The 15510-nt window shown below is 40.4% G+C and overlaps 3 protein-coding genes across 9 annotated transcripts; 2 read left to right on the forward strand and 1 right to left on the reverse strand.

The window, feature by feature from the left end:
- Positions 1–2: 2 nt before the first annotated feature.
- On the forward strand, positions 3–5273 carry LOC113147772 (MAPK/MAK/MRK overlapping kinase). Of its 3 annotated transcripts, XM_026338995.1 has the most exons (13): positions 3–115; positions 203–345; positions 1620–1734; positions 2086–2175; positions 2263–2333; positions 2450–2528; positions 2610–2658; positions 2763–2941; positions 3064–3165; positions 3294–3467; positions 3626–3788; positions 3918–4115; positions 4364–5273. In XM_026338995.1, the coding sequence occupies exons 2-13, from the start codon at positions 318–320 to the stop codon at positions 4439–4441; spliced, it is 1326 nt and encodes a 441-aa protein (XP_026194780.1). In that variant the 5' UTR covers positions 3–115; positions 203–317; the 3' UTR covers positions 4442–5273. The 3 variants fall into 3 exon arrangements, with proteins under 3 accessions (XP_026194780.1, XP_026194779.1, XP_026194781.1); XM_026338994.1 differs by having other exon boundaries at positions 3–345; XM_026338996.1 differs by lacking the exons at positions 3–115; positions 203–345 and adding an exon at positions 516–769.
- Positions 5274–6131: 858 nt separating this feature from the next.
- wdr20a (WD repeat domain 20a) lies at positions 6132–12247 on the reverse strand. Of its 2 annotated transcripts, none has more exons than XM_026339776.2 (4): positions 11961–12247; positions 10059–10241; positions 8489–9832; positions 6132–7262 (listed from the first exon to the last, which is right to left on the reverse strand). In XM_026339776.2, the coding sequence occupies exons 1-4, from the start codon at positions 12222–12224 to the stop codon at positions 7209–7211; spliced, it is 1845 nt and encodes a 614-aa protein (XP_026195561.1). In that variant the 5' UTR covers positions 12225–12247; the 3' UTR covers positions 6132–7208. The 2 variants fall into 2 exon arrangements, with proteins under 2 accessions (XP_026195561.1, XP_026195562.1); XM_026339777.2 differs by lacking the exon at positions 11961–12247 and adding an exon at positions 11346–11954.
- A 627-nt stretch (positions 12248–12874) lies between these two features.
- On the forward strand, positions 12875–15306 carry LOC113148198. 4 transcript variants are annotated; one of them, XM_026339782.1, is made up of 6 exons: positions 12875–13092; positions 13274–13329; positions 13439–13507; positions 14008–14091; positions 14187–14493; positions 14586–14731. In XM_026339782.1, the coding sequence occupies exons 1-6, from the start codon at positions 13056–13058 to the stop codon at positions 14645–14647; spliced, it is 615 nt and encodes a 204-aa protein (XP_026195567.1). In that variant the 5' UTR covers positions 12875–13055; the 3' UTR covers positions 14648–14731. The 4 variants fall into 4 exon arrangements, with proteins under 4 accessions (XP_026195567.1, XP_026195563.1, XP_026195566.1 ...); XM_026339781.1 differs by having other exon boundaries at positions 12877–13092; positions 14187–14441; positions 14586–15306; XM_026339779.1 differs by having other exon boundaries at positions 12878–13092; positions 14187–14489; positions 14586–15305.
- The last annotated feature ends 204 nt before the right edge of the window (positions 15307–15510 follow it).

Genomic DNA, 15510 nt, shown 5'->3' on the forward strand with positions numbered 1-15510 from the left:
GAATGGAATACATTGACTGTGTATGGGATGCACTGGTGCCTGGTAACGTTATGCTATGACATGAATGCAGTGGATCAGCAGCTGTGCAACTGTGCTTTGCAGGAATTGCTTTAAGGTATTGTTAAACTCATGGTAGACACTTTAGCAGCCAATGTGCACTAATGATGCACTACTCAAACTGGCTTATTGGCGTGAAAAACAGGGCAAGCCTTCGCAATGCATGCAAAACACCACCCAACCCCGACTGGAACAACAGGGGAAATGTTGTGGACACGCAGAACAACAACCCGCAGCTTAACGAGAAGACATCGGAGCTAATGGTCACCACTCACCTCTGGAGGAAAGGTAATTATAAGGGGAAGGCACGGTCGCGTCAAATATCTGGGCCTGCAGCGAAAAAATCTGCATGACTGGATTTCTTTCATACATGGCAAGGCTTATTAGGCTGCGCTGTTGCTTTTAATTATGTCTATGTTGAGTTTGGCAGCCTGGCGGCAGTGATGGAGTCAGACATTGATCCGGAGTTTCCAGGATCCTCCTCAGGTCAGAGCGGAGGGTGACGGCGTGCTCCGTTACCAAGGCGACGGTCAGCTAACAGAGCTGGCTAGCGGGGCTAAGCTAGCCCCCGTAACAAGCGTGTTTAGTGTCCTTTTGACGCCCCCGCTGCGTGAAATAACTTGCCTTCTTAAAGTTCACGTCGAAATGTACAGTGCGGACATTATGGATAATCGCGTTACATGTGGCGGCTAAGACCTAAAAGGAATGCATCGTAAGTTGCGTGTTAGCTAAAGGATGAGCGGAGTGATGACAGGTCTGACAGGCGGTCGTGGCTTTTCACGGGGTTTCTCTCTCAAAGCACTTTCTTTCTAGCTCCTGTAATATTTAAGACTAGCATTAGTTAGTTTCTTGTGCCTAAGCGTAAAATGTGTTTTATTTTGGCATTTTGCCACAGTTTTAAGCAGTTTAGGTTGCGAAAGTAGTGACATTGACATTGGCATAACTACGAATGTGACACAATAAGTGAACTGGTTGTTTCCTGCAATCAGTGCTGATGTCTGGCAATAATAATAATATAGAAGGAATATCTGGTCAACCAGCTCTGTTTAGGATCAACTTATTGCTTCAAATGTCAAGCAAAACTAGTGAAAAGGCCAAACATTCACTATTTCTTGCAAAGCCACAGGAGTCATTTGGATATTTTGGCCACTAAATGTTTAAAAAAAAAAACCCTGCATATGACTTAAATATTATCTTATATCTCTAATATATAAATAGATGTACTTCTCTTTATTTAGCCAATAAAATAATAAGTAAATATAATTAGGCAGCCCTACGAAGAAATGATTTCATCAGATTTACTTTTGTTAAATAAGTGTACAGCTAAGAGGATTAGAAAATAGACATTTTTATTATGTTCTTACATTTCATAGATCATATGATTAATCATGAAAATAATCAATATGTCAATATTAAGTAAGTAATCATTAGCTATTAAATGAAAGTCGATCCAAAATAAAATGGGCTTCTCCTATGGATGTGTTCCGGTTTTTAATATCAACTGATATTCATGTAATGTTACACAGTAGCAAAATGTTCTTTGTTTTTGAATTGTTTTGCAGGCTACAAAATAATCAAGAAAATCGGGGAGGGCACATTTTCAGATGTGGTTAAAACTCAGAGCCTGAAAGACGGGAAGTTCTATGCATGTAAAACCATGAAGCAGACAATTAACAGGTATGTGTTCAGCAGCACCGAGTTGTCCCGTGCACACAATGCAGTTTTCTCATATTTTAGTTACTTATGTATGAACCTTTGAAACCTGAGTCAGCAGCTTGACAACCCCTATGCTACTGTCATCTTATTCTGCCCATGACCTTGTAGTTAAGAGGTATCAACAATCATCAGTGTTTGAAATATGAGTTGTCAGCACACTGGTTGTTAACATTGAATATGACACCATCCATTTACACTGTTAAATATATGGCTCTGGAAAATCAATGTACCCATTTAGCCACTTTTTAACTGGATGATTTTGTCAGCATATAGTGCAAACTCTGCAAATGCCATCTGTTCTTTGTTGTCAAGTCTGGAGCAGGCTAACAACCTACGGGAAGTCCAGGCAATGAAGAGATTGAGCCCACATGCAAATATCATCCAGCTCCATGAATTGATTTTGTGAGTACTGGACCTGTCTTCAAGTTATTGTAGTGCTTTAGGGTTGTTTAATGTGGCTTGTCTATTTAATTTAATTCACTGTTTCAGTGACAAGGAAACTGGAACAGTATCTTTGATTTGTGAGCTGATGGAGATGAACATCTATGAATTTATACAAGGTAATGCAAATATAATCAAGTCCAGTGTTCAAGTCCATATAATCTTTACGAAGGGGTAGGTGTAGGCCTCATACAAAGATTAGGGTGAATTGATACCCGTTCTTCATTCATTGCAGGAAGACAAACTCCGCTGCCTGAACATACATTAAAACAGTACATGTACCAGCTTTGCAAGTCACTTGAACACATGCACAGGTAGTTATGAAAATATAACAAATACAATACAATAAAAATTGTACAATAATAATAGTTTTTTCCCCTATTCTTCTTTTACAGCTGTGGGATCTTTCACCGAGATGTGAAGCCAGAGAACATTCTCATCAAAGTGAGATTCAAGCTTATCATAAATGTTCTTTAAAGAACTGTATCAGTGATCATCTGATTTTGTGTTATGCACATTTTTGAAAAAGTATTGTGTACAACTTGCAGCAAAATGTTCTGAAGCTTGGAGACTTTGGCTCATGTCGGAGTGTGTACTCCAAGCCCCCGCACACTGAGTACATCTCCACACGGTGGTACAGAGCTCCAGAGTGTCTCCTCACTGATGGATATTACAGCTTGAAGATGGACATCTGGAGTGCTGGTTGTGTCTTCTTTGAGATCATGAGGTATGTCTGTAGGATATGGAACATTTCAGCTGTACTATTCAAATAGTAGTGTAATGCGAGCCAAAGTTATGTAAACTGTTTTGTTGTGGTCAGATTATAGAATATTTACCCGTGTGTTGCAGCTTAAATCCTCTCTTTCCTGGAACCAATGAGTTGGACCAGGTTGCCAAGATTCATGACGTGTTAGGGACACCAGATCAGAGTGTCCTCCAAAAGTTCAAGCAGTACGTTTTCCTCTCAAATACAATAAAACATATGAACAATTTGTCACCTTGTTCTGTGAGCACATCTGAATATCTAACTTGTATGCACTAAAAAACAATCATTCTCACGGTGTCTTAATGTCCGGCAGGTCTCGGGCGATGCATTTCAATTTTCCCCCTAAGAAAGGCACAGGTATCTCACGTTTAGTTCCCAACTGCCCCGCCCCGGCTCTGTCACTGCTCTATCAGATGCTCGCCTACGACCCAGATGAACGCATCACTGCAGAAACGGCCCTGCGGCACACATACTTCAGAGAAATCAGGTTAAGCTCTTAAATAAGAAACAGAACTGCTTTCCAAATCGAACTAATAGTTGGCAATGTTCATATGCGGAATCACTAAATGAATAAATAAGACAAATTTCAACTTCAATGTTAATAATAATATTGTCTTATTTCTAATCTATTTTTCCTCCCTCCAGGCTGGCAGAGAAGAAAGCCGACACTCTTCACAGAGTTTCCGGGACTATGGATGGAGTAGGCTGCAGTAGTGGGATGCAGAGCTCCTTAGAGCACATCTGGCGTCCAACCAAACTTGGCAAACAGCTGAGGGGAAGACATACAAGACAAACACCTTTAATGAGTGTAGGTTTACAATCTAGTGGCCAAATTTAGCCCTGTTAAAATCAACTTAAACATAATAGCCTATGAGTTTAAACAATATGAACAATATGAACTGGTCCTATCTGATTTATTCAATTATCCCCCCCTCAGCACAACATGAAGCATGTAGCAGAGCCCGTTATCAGACGGAACATCCCTCATTATCCCACAGAGCTGCCCAAGCTAAACATGGTCGTACCAGGGCCTCAGATCTCCTTCCCAGTGTCCACTGTGCCTGCATTCACCATGACTCACCGAGGCACACTGCCAGCCATTGCGTCAAAAAAGTGCCAGTCACGGTTGGCAAAGGTAAACACACAACGCTGCAAAGACAGTAGACACATTTCAGAGTCATTGAGTCATTAATCTGGGATCTATCAATGATACCGCAGACATTAAGTTATACATAGCTGACAGGTTTGTTTTAAATATATTTTACTATGTTGCATTAATATATAAAGAGACTAATTCAAATTATATAGTCAAACAAGTGCTTTAGCAGTGCTTTCATTAAGGGCTTTGATTTGACATTCATGCTGCATTTCCTCTCTCCACAGCCCCGGGATGAGTCACACCGCACAGCTTTTAAGACCTACTATATGCCACCTCTGGATAGGAAACATGGAGGCTACTGAAAGCCAAAACACATCAATGTTTGATTTGAAATTCCTTCTTAAAACAGGATGAATCTGTACTGCAACACAGATTGTTGAGAGGACAATGTTTGGACAAGCTTGATGTTGAAATCTGTAAAACAACACAAACTTGTTTGTAGAAAAAAAAAAATGCAATGAAGACCGCAAAGCCTGTCATCTTACCAATGGTGTCTGCTGTAACAGTTTAACGCTGGCTGTAATCTTAGAATTTAATGTGACCCCAACACAATGTAATCTCATATTCCTATTATATTGGACTGGGCGTGTAGTTTTAGTTACGACCTCAGTTTTACTTGACTTGGTCAGGTATTACATGTTTACAATAGTTTAGATATGTACTTAATCTGAGCCTATCACAGTGCACAAGCTAAGCAATAAGATGACAAGTGAACAGCTGTTGAGAAACCATTAGTAAGGAACATGAAAATAATATGGTGCCTTTAGGAAGTAGTCACACCCCTTGGGCCTTTACAACTTTGAATTACAAGTAATAAAGAAAACTGTTGACACAGGGGAAGTACAGAAGAAAAGTTTTCATGCACTAAAATAAAAGCAAAACACAGGAGAATCCTGGAGGAAAACCTGATCATGTCCACAAGACAACACAGAAAAGATTTACATTTCTAAAGACAGGGCTTTAATACACTGTATAACAACCTGGAGGAGCCAAGTTATAGTCCAGACCTCAATCCTGTCAATAATCAGTCTTAAAGCCAACTAAAGTTGGAAATCTTCCGTTACACCAAGTTGATTTAATTAATCAGCTGTGATTCAGAGTTGTAAAGCAATAAACCATAGAAAAACTACAAGAGCATGATGGGATACTTTTTATAGGCACTTTGTCACACAAATGATTGTCTCCTTCCAAAAGCTGTGTCAGTTCCATGGGAACACGTCATTTGAGAAGTCTTCCTGTACTAAGGTAAACCGCAAAAACATTTACATCAAATGCTTCACGATCATTCTGAGCCACTAAATTCCTATCAGAGAAATAATATAAAGGTAGATATCGTGACCAACTTTAAATTAAATAAACAGCCCAGTGAAGGCTGCAAAATTAATGGATAACAAAAAACCAACATTCTTTTAGATCCGTTTTGCATGTGGACACCTGTTTATATACAGTCAGACACTGAAAGATTACAAACTGTGAAAATACTGTATGTAGAATATAGCCTGTGAGGTATCTTCATATCCCCTCGCCTGAGGACTCACCATTTCTATTCAGAGCTGTCAGCTCATTAAAAGCGTCTCACTTTCCATCTTATGTGATTCATAAGAGTAAAACATTTAAATATGATTTGTGTAACGTCATTAACCTGCATTACGAATACAAAATACTCAAAATGTTAACAACCAATGAGAATCACTTTTTTTTTTTTTTAAACATGTTATCCACTCCAAACAAATGTGCTTCAGCAGCTTTCTTCCAAGTGTGTAGGTCACTGAACTCTTCATGCCATGGTGTTGGTTGTCATACAAAAATAAATATGTCATGTCTTTGCTTCCCAATCTTTTGTGAATGGGGCATTAAAAGAGCCTAAATCGAGTGTTTTAGGCCCTTCCATGCAGCGTGTACATTTGGACATCGTAGGCAGTTTTTACACCATCAGTTTTGTTATGCAGAAGAGAAAACACACGAGTGAAGAAAAAAAAGAACAGTAAACAGTGTATTCAAGATTATTTTAATATTATTAATATGTATACTTTAGGCTTTAGAAATATAACTATCAATGACAAAACTTCCACTGGAATAATGGTAGTTTGCTTAGGCCCCCATCAAATCAGTTAATTACAATATACACATTATGATACAGAGCAGATTTGAATCTGAAATAATATTAAAATAAATGCTCAATAGATAAAGGTTTTAATAGTTTTTTATCATTTTCTTCACCTACTGTATTAGCCATATGTGAGTTCTGAGCACACCCAAAAAATGTAAAGCCATTTCTTCTAACAAACTAATTTAAGTGCAAACATTTTTTTTATTTAAAAAGACTATGATTGCAGCATCCAGCTTTGTAGATTCAGATTTCAAGACTGAGGATGTTAAAGCCGAGTGCAACAAGGCAGTCCTCAACCCTCTTTTTTTTTTTTTTTGTTCCATTAGAGTAGTTATAAAAACAAACAAAATAACTAACAAAATCAGTGCAAAGTTATTGATGGGAAGATTCTACTCAAGAAAAGACAGAAGTGGGTGAATGCGGATGGATGCAAAAATTTCAGATGCTTCCGTACTTGGTCATAAAAGGATAGTCGATTCAAAATTCATACTTTGGGGAGAAACCCTGAGGCACAACTGGGCTGCACAACAAGGTAACAAAAAGTAGGAAAAAAGAGGGGTACGCACAGCTTATAAAAATTAAATTAACTATCCCTTTAATCTCAAGCCACAGTTGTCTGGTTTGCATCTAACAAAGCCAAGCCAAGTAATTCTGGAGGGGAAACAGTCTGACGAGAACGGGCATTAAACAAAGATTTTTTTAAAAAGTTTAAAATATGTTAAAACTCCATAGAACAACAACAGAACATTAGTGCAATAGTCCACAATTGCACCACACCTTTTCTCGCTTCATTCCTCCCCTGGGTCAAGTGAGTGATGAACAATAACAACAGAAAAGCCATTAACAAAATCAGGAGGGGGTAGGGGTATAAATGAAAAGGAAAACTTGCAATGCTTGCAGGGTGAAGAGCAGCATCAGACTCTGGGTTGCAGGGTTCTTTAGCAGCAGAAATATTGTGGCTATACTACTGTTCCACTGGGAGAGCTGGCTTGGTTTTGGGATGACAATAAACCCTGAAAAAAGGAAAACAAGGAGATTTGCATTGGGAAAGTTCACATATTGTAGCAAAAAAATTAATAGATTAAATAAAATTAAAAAAAAAAAAATCACGCAACAAATAGCTCATAAAAATACAGCGAGTAGTCTCGTCTTTCCATATGACGTCTGCTGCATATGATGAAAAGGCTGTGTACATCAGTCAAAGTGGATGTTGTATGTACAGAGTGATACCAGCGCTGTCTTAGAGAGGTTGACTTTATCAAGGCACTTCTAATGTACAGGACCAAACTTACTTATCTACTCATCTTTTTCAAACCTCCTAAAATGTATTTCAAAGGCATTTTCAGGGTAAACTAACTTAACAGTCAATACTTAGATTTCTGCTATTATGTACTTTAATCCTTGACCCTATGAAAGTATTTCAATTTCTTTGCTTTTTCATACCAAGAGCACATCAGAAACAAAACTTTAAGTTGGAAAATCACACAAATCACCTATATTGACCAAACAGTCCCACACAATATTGTTTGACAAAGTAAAAACAGCCAAATGACGGCATCCCAAAAACTGTACTGTACACCCTAATGCTATGGTAATGCTTGTGTTCTCATATTTACTTCTGCTATTTCAAGGGCATTTCGCTCCAAGACCCTGTTAATGTCTGACTCTGGTTAAAAGTAACGGCCTTGCTTAACTTACTAGCCTTCAGAGTTTTGTTTAAAACGCAGACTATGAGGCATCTCTTTCAAAACACAGACAAAAGAGTGTAAACACATGACTCTGTAGCATGTGAGAGACTGCAGATATCCTTTGGGCAAATACAGATCCATTTGCATTAAAGCTGAAATGTGAGTGTAGTATATGTAGATGACTTCTTGACTATGTTGCTATGTACTGTGAAATGATTATGATGACACAATGAACATATTTAGAATGGAATAACATCTTCATTCTACTTGCAGGTCTACAAAGAAAACCTTTATCAGAATGATTATAATAATATAATAATAGTAATACTAATCACCATCAACTGCCCATTTCAAAACAGGTACAATAAACAAAAGCTGGTGTGTTACGTGCCTGCCTGTTATAAGCTACAAATTATATTCCCCCCAAAAATGTATTTTTTTATGCTTTCAGAATATGTATTTTTTATTACGGGGCACAGCTGATGTTAAGACAGCTAAAGACGGGCAATATTACTACTTCCTCCACATTTCCTACATTAAAAAGAACTTACCACTTTGCCTGGCCTCGCCCATGTGCAAATAAATCCCTCCTGACAAGCAGTCACTAAACAGTCCTCTAAAAATATGAGTACAGTCAGTCTCTCGTGTGCTATCTTTTTACAGATGAGGGGCTCAAGGAGGGGCACATCCTCCATGCGCGGGCACAGCAGAGTGCCCAGAGTCTTAGCGGGGTCCGTTTTGGTTTTTGTCAGCAGGTTGAGCTTGTCACTGCTCTTACTGCTGATATGACCCATGCTGTGGTTGCGTTTGTGGTCCTTCTCATGGTGGCGCTCCTTACGATCATGGAGTGACAGTGTTGCAAACTTACTCACACCTGTAGCGATGGCACTGTCCATAATACCACTGCCGATTCCACCACCACCACTGCTAGCCTTGTTAGTATTATTTGCTGTTGCTGTGGTGCCAGCTGAATGGGGTAGGCTGTTGGAGCGCGGTAATGTGGTGGAGAGGGAGTTAATGCCAGGAGTATTGGCACCACTGTTGTTTCCATTAGCAGTGTTACTAGAGGTGTTAGTGATTATTGTAGCACCCGCAGGGGGGCTTGTAGCATTCATCACGTTAGTGTGTGTCCGTGTCCGTGAAAGCGGAAGATGGGGGAAAAGGATGTCCTCAGTGAGGTCCCATAGGCACAGCTGAGTGTCCTGGCCCACTGAGCCAAACCGGTATGTCACACTAACAGGCCGGCTGTCTGTGGAGTTGCGCTTCGAGAGTCGAGACTGCGTGCTGTTGGCACGGTCTCGTCCAAAGTTGATCATCTGATCCTGGAAGTCCTCATCACTGCCACTGAACTCCATTGGATCACTTTCCTCCACACTGGTGGTGTAATGGTCAAATGCCACCACACTCACCCATGACTTGTGCCCATGACCTCGTGCGATGACTCTGCAGTCCAAAAACGACCACACAGTCACTAGATCGTCCTCTCCACCTGCAACTATATACTTCCCATCAGGACTCCAGCACACACACAACAAGCCACCAAAGTAGCTCTTCATTGTGCCATGAAGTTCAACAGCGTCAAAGTTGAACACCCGCAGGAAGCCGTCTTGACTTACACAGGCTAGGAACTTCCCATCAGGAGAGAAGGCAAACTCATTCAGAGCGCCCTCACCCACTGTCCATTTAAGTAGAGGGTTCCGAGTTGATTTACTCTTACAAGTGTGTACAGAGTAGTTCTCTCCCTGTTTGAGCAGCTGGTAGTGTGGTGCTGTTGTGCCACAAGTATGCTCCACGTTGTACAGGTACATATTCCCACTGGCATGAGACACTAGAAACAAGCTCTCAGAGCCTGGCACCCATTTCAAGCATGTTACTCTCGATTTGTCTATTAGTCTCTGTCAGGAAGAAAGAGGGAGAAAGAAAAACAATATCAGTTCAGTAGCAGCAAGAAGTGGATATCCAAACATTCTGAAAGTTGTGATATATAATTTGGAGTGCTGTATTAAAGGCAGGAAAATGTAGAAAATCGGGACTGGATAAGATGAAACAAAAAATAATCTCTATTGACCAGCACCCACTACCTGCTCTCAGTAATCTACCCTGTGTTTTTCAGAGACTTACCTCCTCATTGAAAAGCTTGCTCGTCTCCTTTTTGATGGGGTCAATGAGCTGTACCTGTCCTGCTGAGAAACCCACCAGCAAGGACACAGTCTCTGCTGTAGCTGTAAGGTGGTTGAAATCATGACAGGTGGGCTGCGTTCCCTTGTAGATACGCTTGTCTATGGGCTTGCTCAGGTCAGCAGCCTGGTGGGAGAAAGGATGAACATACATGAAGTGTGTAGACAAAGGCTACTGTTGGTGAAACCAATGAAGCTGAGTGTGCAGTTATATTTTTCTTTCTGCACATCTTCTTAAACACCAACAAACGAGTGAGTAGATGTTAGCAATCATACTGTGTAACGCACAGTATGGTTATACTAGGAAGAAAACAGAATATTATACTATGAAGCGAACACCCTAGGCGTTTACTGTAGATAACCAGTTTAATCACAGTTCCACCTGTTAATGATTTACAGTTTACACTTCAGGTAGAATGGAAAATTCTTTTGAGTGTAAGATGACAACTCAGTGGTTCCTCCACTACTATTTGAAGTCACTTTAAGAGCTCCTGTCTTGCTTCAGAATGACAAATTATAACATAAAGTTCAATAAGGTGGTTAGGTATAGTTATGTAGGCATGCATGTGCCATAGACAATGCTTTGATGATTGATATTAACACCAGTAATGGTACACCATAGCCCTGTGTCAACAGTGGTGAAGAAAAGCATTATTAATATGCCCATACACAAAATAAATAGTCTCTAGTTTTATCAACTGCTAAGTGTAATTCACAGCATAATGTAATTTGCAATGTTGTTGCCTCAGCCTGTAGACATGCATGAGCTTCAGCCAAGTACATTAAGGAAATTAATTTTGCAATATTTCAGCTGCATCTTAGGAATGGGACAAATAAGCAATAACATGATGTATTGGGAACAATCTTGTGTTATGTATAGGTATACTCAAACTTAACATGTGCCTCTTTTTCTTGTCCCATAATAACTTGACATTTTGCATTTTGTGTCAAAGACTGGCAAGACTAACAAGATTAGTATTAATTACACATTTTGTACTACAGACTCTGAAATCTCTCTAATTTCTGGTAGTTCCACCTTCAGCCAGTCTACTGCTGCCCAACTACAACATTATACCATGTGTCAAACAACCACAAAGAATTACTGAAACAATATTTCAACAATATAAACATGATATATAACAGTACTTACAGATAAAACATATATAAAGATATAATTTGAGGTGGAGGATTCAGTGATGTGGACAAGTCCAGAAACCAAGTACTGTCTTACCTAATGTTAGCATTTCCCTGCAAACAGAGCAACTCAGGCATGTTTCATCAGGACTTTGTCCGTGCCCAGAAACAAGCTGGGAGTTGAGTACTATTAACTAAATTAAAGTAGGAGTTAGCTTTCTAGACACAAATGATAAACGTGCATCTTTGTGGTTTTCCCACACCTGTCAGTCCGAGGGCGTCGACTGGTGTTTAAGGGTGGCAAAGTGTCACTGTTATTACGAACTAGAACCGTTATAGCAGCAATGTCAACCCTGACAACTCAAACTAAACTAAAAGGTCAACTTTACCACAGTGATCGTTATCCGATTTCACAAACCGCACCAACCAGTAAAACTAAAACAGACGGGGAAAAAGTAGAAACTGAATTTAGACGCTGGCCTCAAAGTAGCTAGCAGCTCGGTTGCTATCATTAGCCAGTTGCGTTGGCTAGCTAACCAGTGGGCTAGCTTCCTCGTAGCTTCAAGCTAACTAGCTGTCAGCTAGTCAGGCACCTGCCAGAGTTATCCAATGCACACAACACCTGCCTGAAGCGACAGCTCAAACCACGGGGATGAATCTGGAGGAGCGGGAGCAGGAGTTTACGCTGGCAATAGCCGCGTTAGCACGCTACCTTTCTAACGCCTTTGTAAATGTAGAAGTAGAGCTCACGGCCCACATTGAAACAGATCCTGTCGCCGTTGCCCGACTGGTCGTTGACGTTCACGAAGGAGACCTTGACGGGGTTGGAGCCTTGCGAGTTGAAAGGCACCCTGTTAGGACGACTGTATTCGGAGTGAGTGAGGAGTTTGTAGACGCCTTCCCGAGTGGTGAACTGAGTTTTAATTTCGTTCATCTCCTTCCCTCCTCCCTCCGCCGCCATCTTTGAAATTAACATTCATCCCTTTCCCCCAGGCCGGATCTTACGCACGGAGGGGAGCGGGCCATGGGACGACGGGCAATCCGACTCTCCCGTTCCCCCCGACGGTCAACCGGGGAACTGGTGGTGGAGGTGCACAAACTCGGTCAAGTAAGTGCTAACTGCACTTCCTTACAAAAAACAGATCCCATTTTTCCTCAAGTTAACTTCTAAGTAGACTACAGAAGTGCTACTCCCCGAAGAAGAGCATTTTAAACATACCTGCAAACCCGATTCTGTTGATAACACGAATACAGGTTTAACCAGATTATTGTCCTGATTTCTATCCACATGTGCCTCATATATAACAATGTTGCAGCAACATTCATTTAATTTGCCCTATTTAGAAAGAGTTGTAGCGATAAAAAGTAGTTATTTAAAAAAAAAAAAGCAAATATTGTGGGATGCACACTGAATCAAAAGCTAAAATCCATCTACACTGGAGTCCATTAAAGTAGAGGTACAGTAACATAAAGTTGATAAAGTACAAAGTGCAGTATTTGAGTAAATGTTGAACTGTTGTTAAATGTTAACACATTTATTTTATCAGCAGCAGAAGCCATTATGACTTTTATTTTGAAAAAAAAAAACAAACAAAAACAAATGACCGGACGTATTATTTTGTAGAAACAGTGATATCTGCGTCCTGGTGCTCAGCGGGTTTCTCAGCTCACCTGAGGCCACATGTAGCTACATGGCATCGGATGCACCAGGTGCTCTGAGGTTTCATTAATTTACCTGTTTTCCCGACTTCACGACAGCGATATTAAGTCCAGTATTTCACTTTGTCGTGGTCCAGTGCCAAATGTCATGGCATGTAGGAGGAGACGACAACACTCAGCTCCAGGTAGGCAGGCTGTCAGTATATGTGTTTTTAAAAAAGTGCCACGACTGACTGTACAGTTTTTGGCCTAATTTAACGTTATACTTTCTGCATAATACTTTGGAACAAAAAACAAGAAGCTGCATTTGTTGTATATGTGCTTCATTCTTTACCAATTAACTTTTTTTCCTCTCCCTCCATTTAGATAAAAGTGACAGACATGTGCCCAACAACATGGACCACCTTGCTTTCAAGTACATGGTAATCAGTTTACATTTCAACACCGTATCCAGTGTGCAGTGGATCAGTTTGAAATGTCTTAATCTCTTGCATTTAACATTTTCATTGGCTTGGCTGTGTTTTCTGTCAGGAGATGTGTAAGGTGGACACCGACTCGGACTCAGAAATCAGTCCAAGATGGTCCGACACCAGCACTGTGGTATTGCTTTAGTTCTCCTCATTGAATATTGTGTACAAGATAAGAACAAATGCATAAGTGACCACGCAGAGGTGTATAGCAAGGTTTTAAAAGTAGTAAAGCCCTGTTAAGAGGGCATTTATACATGTATTTTGTTTTGACATATAAACCTTGATTTCCTGAAAAGTAAAATACCAAAACAAAAGTAAAATCTGCCATGTGATGTAGCACTGGGCTACATCACCTTTCCTTTTGATTTAATTGAATCCTCTGGAAAATGGGCATACTTATCGCTTAATCACCCAGTCCGTGGTCTGCTGTACATTTTCAATAAGAGACCAATCTGGACTCTCGGCAGTGCCTACATGCAGAACAACGCCTGGCATTGTCCTGCTGAAATATCCACCAACTTCTTAGGAGAAGATGTTGCATTGGTGGTTGCTTCTGTGGTTGCACTAATGTCATTTAGATTTATATTGCTCTCTTAAATGCAATGTAATGCCGAATTGCTTGTTGAGCAGGGATGTGTGAGTATTGCGCCACAGAGTGAGACATTACAGACACTGCAATTGAAGCCTGCAGCAAGACATGGCTGTTATTCTTTGGTAAACATTTTCTTTTCACTGATTAATCCATTTCAAATACAAACTCCTTATGCTGTTCTATGCGTTTATAATTGCATATGTAATTATGTTTGTAGTTTCTGGACCCGTATGATGGGAGTTCTGAGGATTCTGATGAGTCAAACATCAATGATGGTGTCTCCAGAAGAACAAAGCAGCGGGGAAAAGGAGGAGGTGGAGGATGTCGGTTCTCTGGCCGGAGCAGGACATTTGTTCTTCACCACCCTGCTTCTGTTGCTCGTAGAGAAGTGGTGAAAACTGGGATGAGAGATCCTGCGACTGAACAGCAACATCTCTTCGATATCCAGATGAAATGTGGGAGTGACTCCGAGGTGTGGGTCTGCGAGCTTGACAGTTTGCCTTCCCACAGCGACAAGGAGGCGTGTAAAGATCTTACAGTAATTATGGCAAATGATTCATCAAAACACCCTCAAACCATGGATATTGAATTGCAACTTGATGATTTTGGCTTGCAGGCTACAATATCCTCCACACCTCATACTCCAGTGGGAGGAAGCTCATCCCAGGTGTTGGATAGCTCCTCTGAGAGATCCCCCAGCCCATGTAATGTCAGATCTATTTACAAGAGAAAGCTGGGTCTCCATGGAGCAGACGTGGTGGAGTTGGGGCAAAGAAAAAGGCAGTGTGTTGTCAACATGGAGGATCAAGATGGAGTGGACTCTGCATCTGAACCATGTTAGAGCAGTGCTGCAGTCATTAAATGACTTGTATAAGGGGGGATGAAGTGATGTAAATAGGTACCTCGTAATGCACTTTAATTCATGTATGGATATGTTAGTGCAGTGACATGTCTTTTTCTACCTTCAGTAATTTTGAATGTCACAAATGCAACGTTGTACTGGGTGCTTCTTTTTGAGCAGTTATGAGTTTTGTTGGAATATTTACCCTAGTAATAGGCAACCCATGTTGGGCCTTAGTACAACCTATGCACTGAAGAAACTATTATGCATTCTCCCATTGACCAATAAAAAAAAAAACTGCCTTTCAAAAAAAAAAAAAGACTGTGATAGTCATATTTGTCCAAATACATGAAACAAGTATCTGCTACTGCACAGAATATTAACCTTTAACATGGTATTCAGAAGCCCTGTCATGTTCCTCCTTTGAGCCTAAATCTAACTTTTATGTACACCTTTAACATTTTGTAGTCTTGTAGAACGTTATGGGTACTTTCATTAAAGCAAATTTGTTTACAGGAACACCCTGTTCATTCAGAACTGAAGTCTTCCACTAGCAAAAATGGTTTAGCCCTTCAACCAGCAGATAGCTGTAATGCAAAGAAGCTAAAAATCAAGCCTTTAAAATCCTTCAGAACAGGTTTGCAGCAAGTTGATGAAATGTGTTCCGTTAAACTAAAAGCTGCCGGACAGGAACTCAAGT

The sequence above is a fragment of the Anabas testudineus genome, chromosome 22, assembly GCF_900324465.2.
Source record: "Anabas testudineus chromosome 22, fAnaTes1.2, whole genome shotgun sequence".
Lineage (NCBI taxonomy): Eukaryota > Metazoa > Chordata > Actinopteri > Anabantiformes > Anabantidae > Anabas > Anabas testudineus.

Excerpts from the sequence above, each read along its gene's own strand:
- wdr20a (XM_026339776.2), bottom strand. The coding sequence starts at position 12,224 with ATGTTAATTTCAAAGATGGCGGCGGAGGGAGGAGGGAAGGAGATGAAC. Across the intron at positions 10,242-11,960 it reads TTTACAAAGGCGTTAGAAAG|GCTGCTGACCTGAGCAAGCC; the intron begins GTAGCGTGCTAA and ends TTCTCCCACCAG. Across the intron at positions 7,263-8,488 it reads GGGCGAGGCCAGGCAAAGTG|GGTTTATTGTCATCCCAAAA; the intron begins GTAAGTTCTTTT and ends TCCTTTTTTCAG.
- LOC113147772 (XM_026338994.1), top strand. The coding sequence starts at position 162 with ATGATGCACTACTCAAACTGGCTTATTGGCGTGAAAAACAGGGCAAGC. Across the intron at positions 346-1,619 it reads CACTCACCTCTGGAGGAAAG|GCTACAAAATAATCAAGAAA; the intron begins GTAATTATAAGG and ends ATTGTTTTGCAG. Across the intron at positions 2,176-2,262 it reads CAGCTCCATGAATTGATTTT|TGACAAGGAAACTGGAACAG; the intron begins GTGAGTACTGGA and ends TCACTGTTTCAG.
- LOC113148198 (XM_026339778.1), top strand. The coding sequence starts at position 13,056 with ATGGCATGTAGGAGGAGACGACAACACTCAGCTCCAG. Across the intron at positions 13,093-13,273 it reads ACGACAACACTCAGCTCCAG|ATAAAAGTGACAGACATGTG; the intron begins GTAGGCAGGCTG and ends CCCTCCATTTAG. Across the intron at positions 13,508-14,007 it reads GGTCCGACACCAGCACTGTG|GGATGTGTGAGTATTGCGCC; the intron begins GTATTGCTTTAG and ends CTTGTTGAGCAG.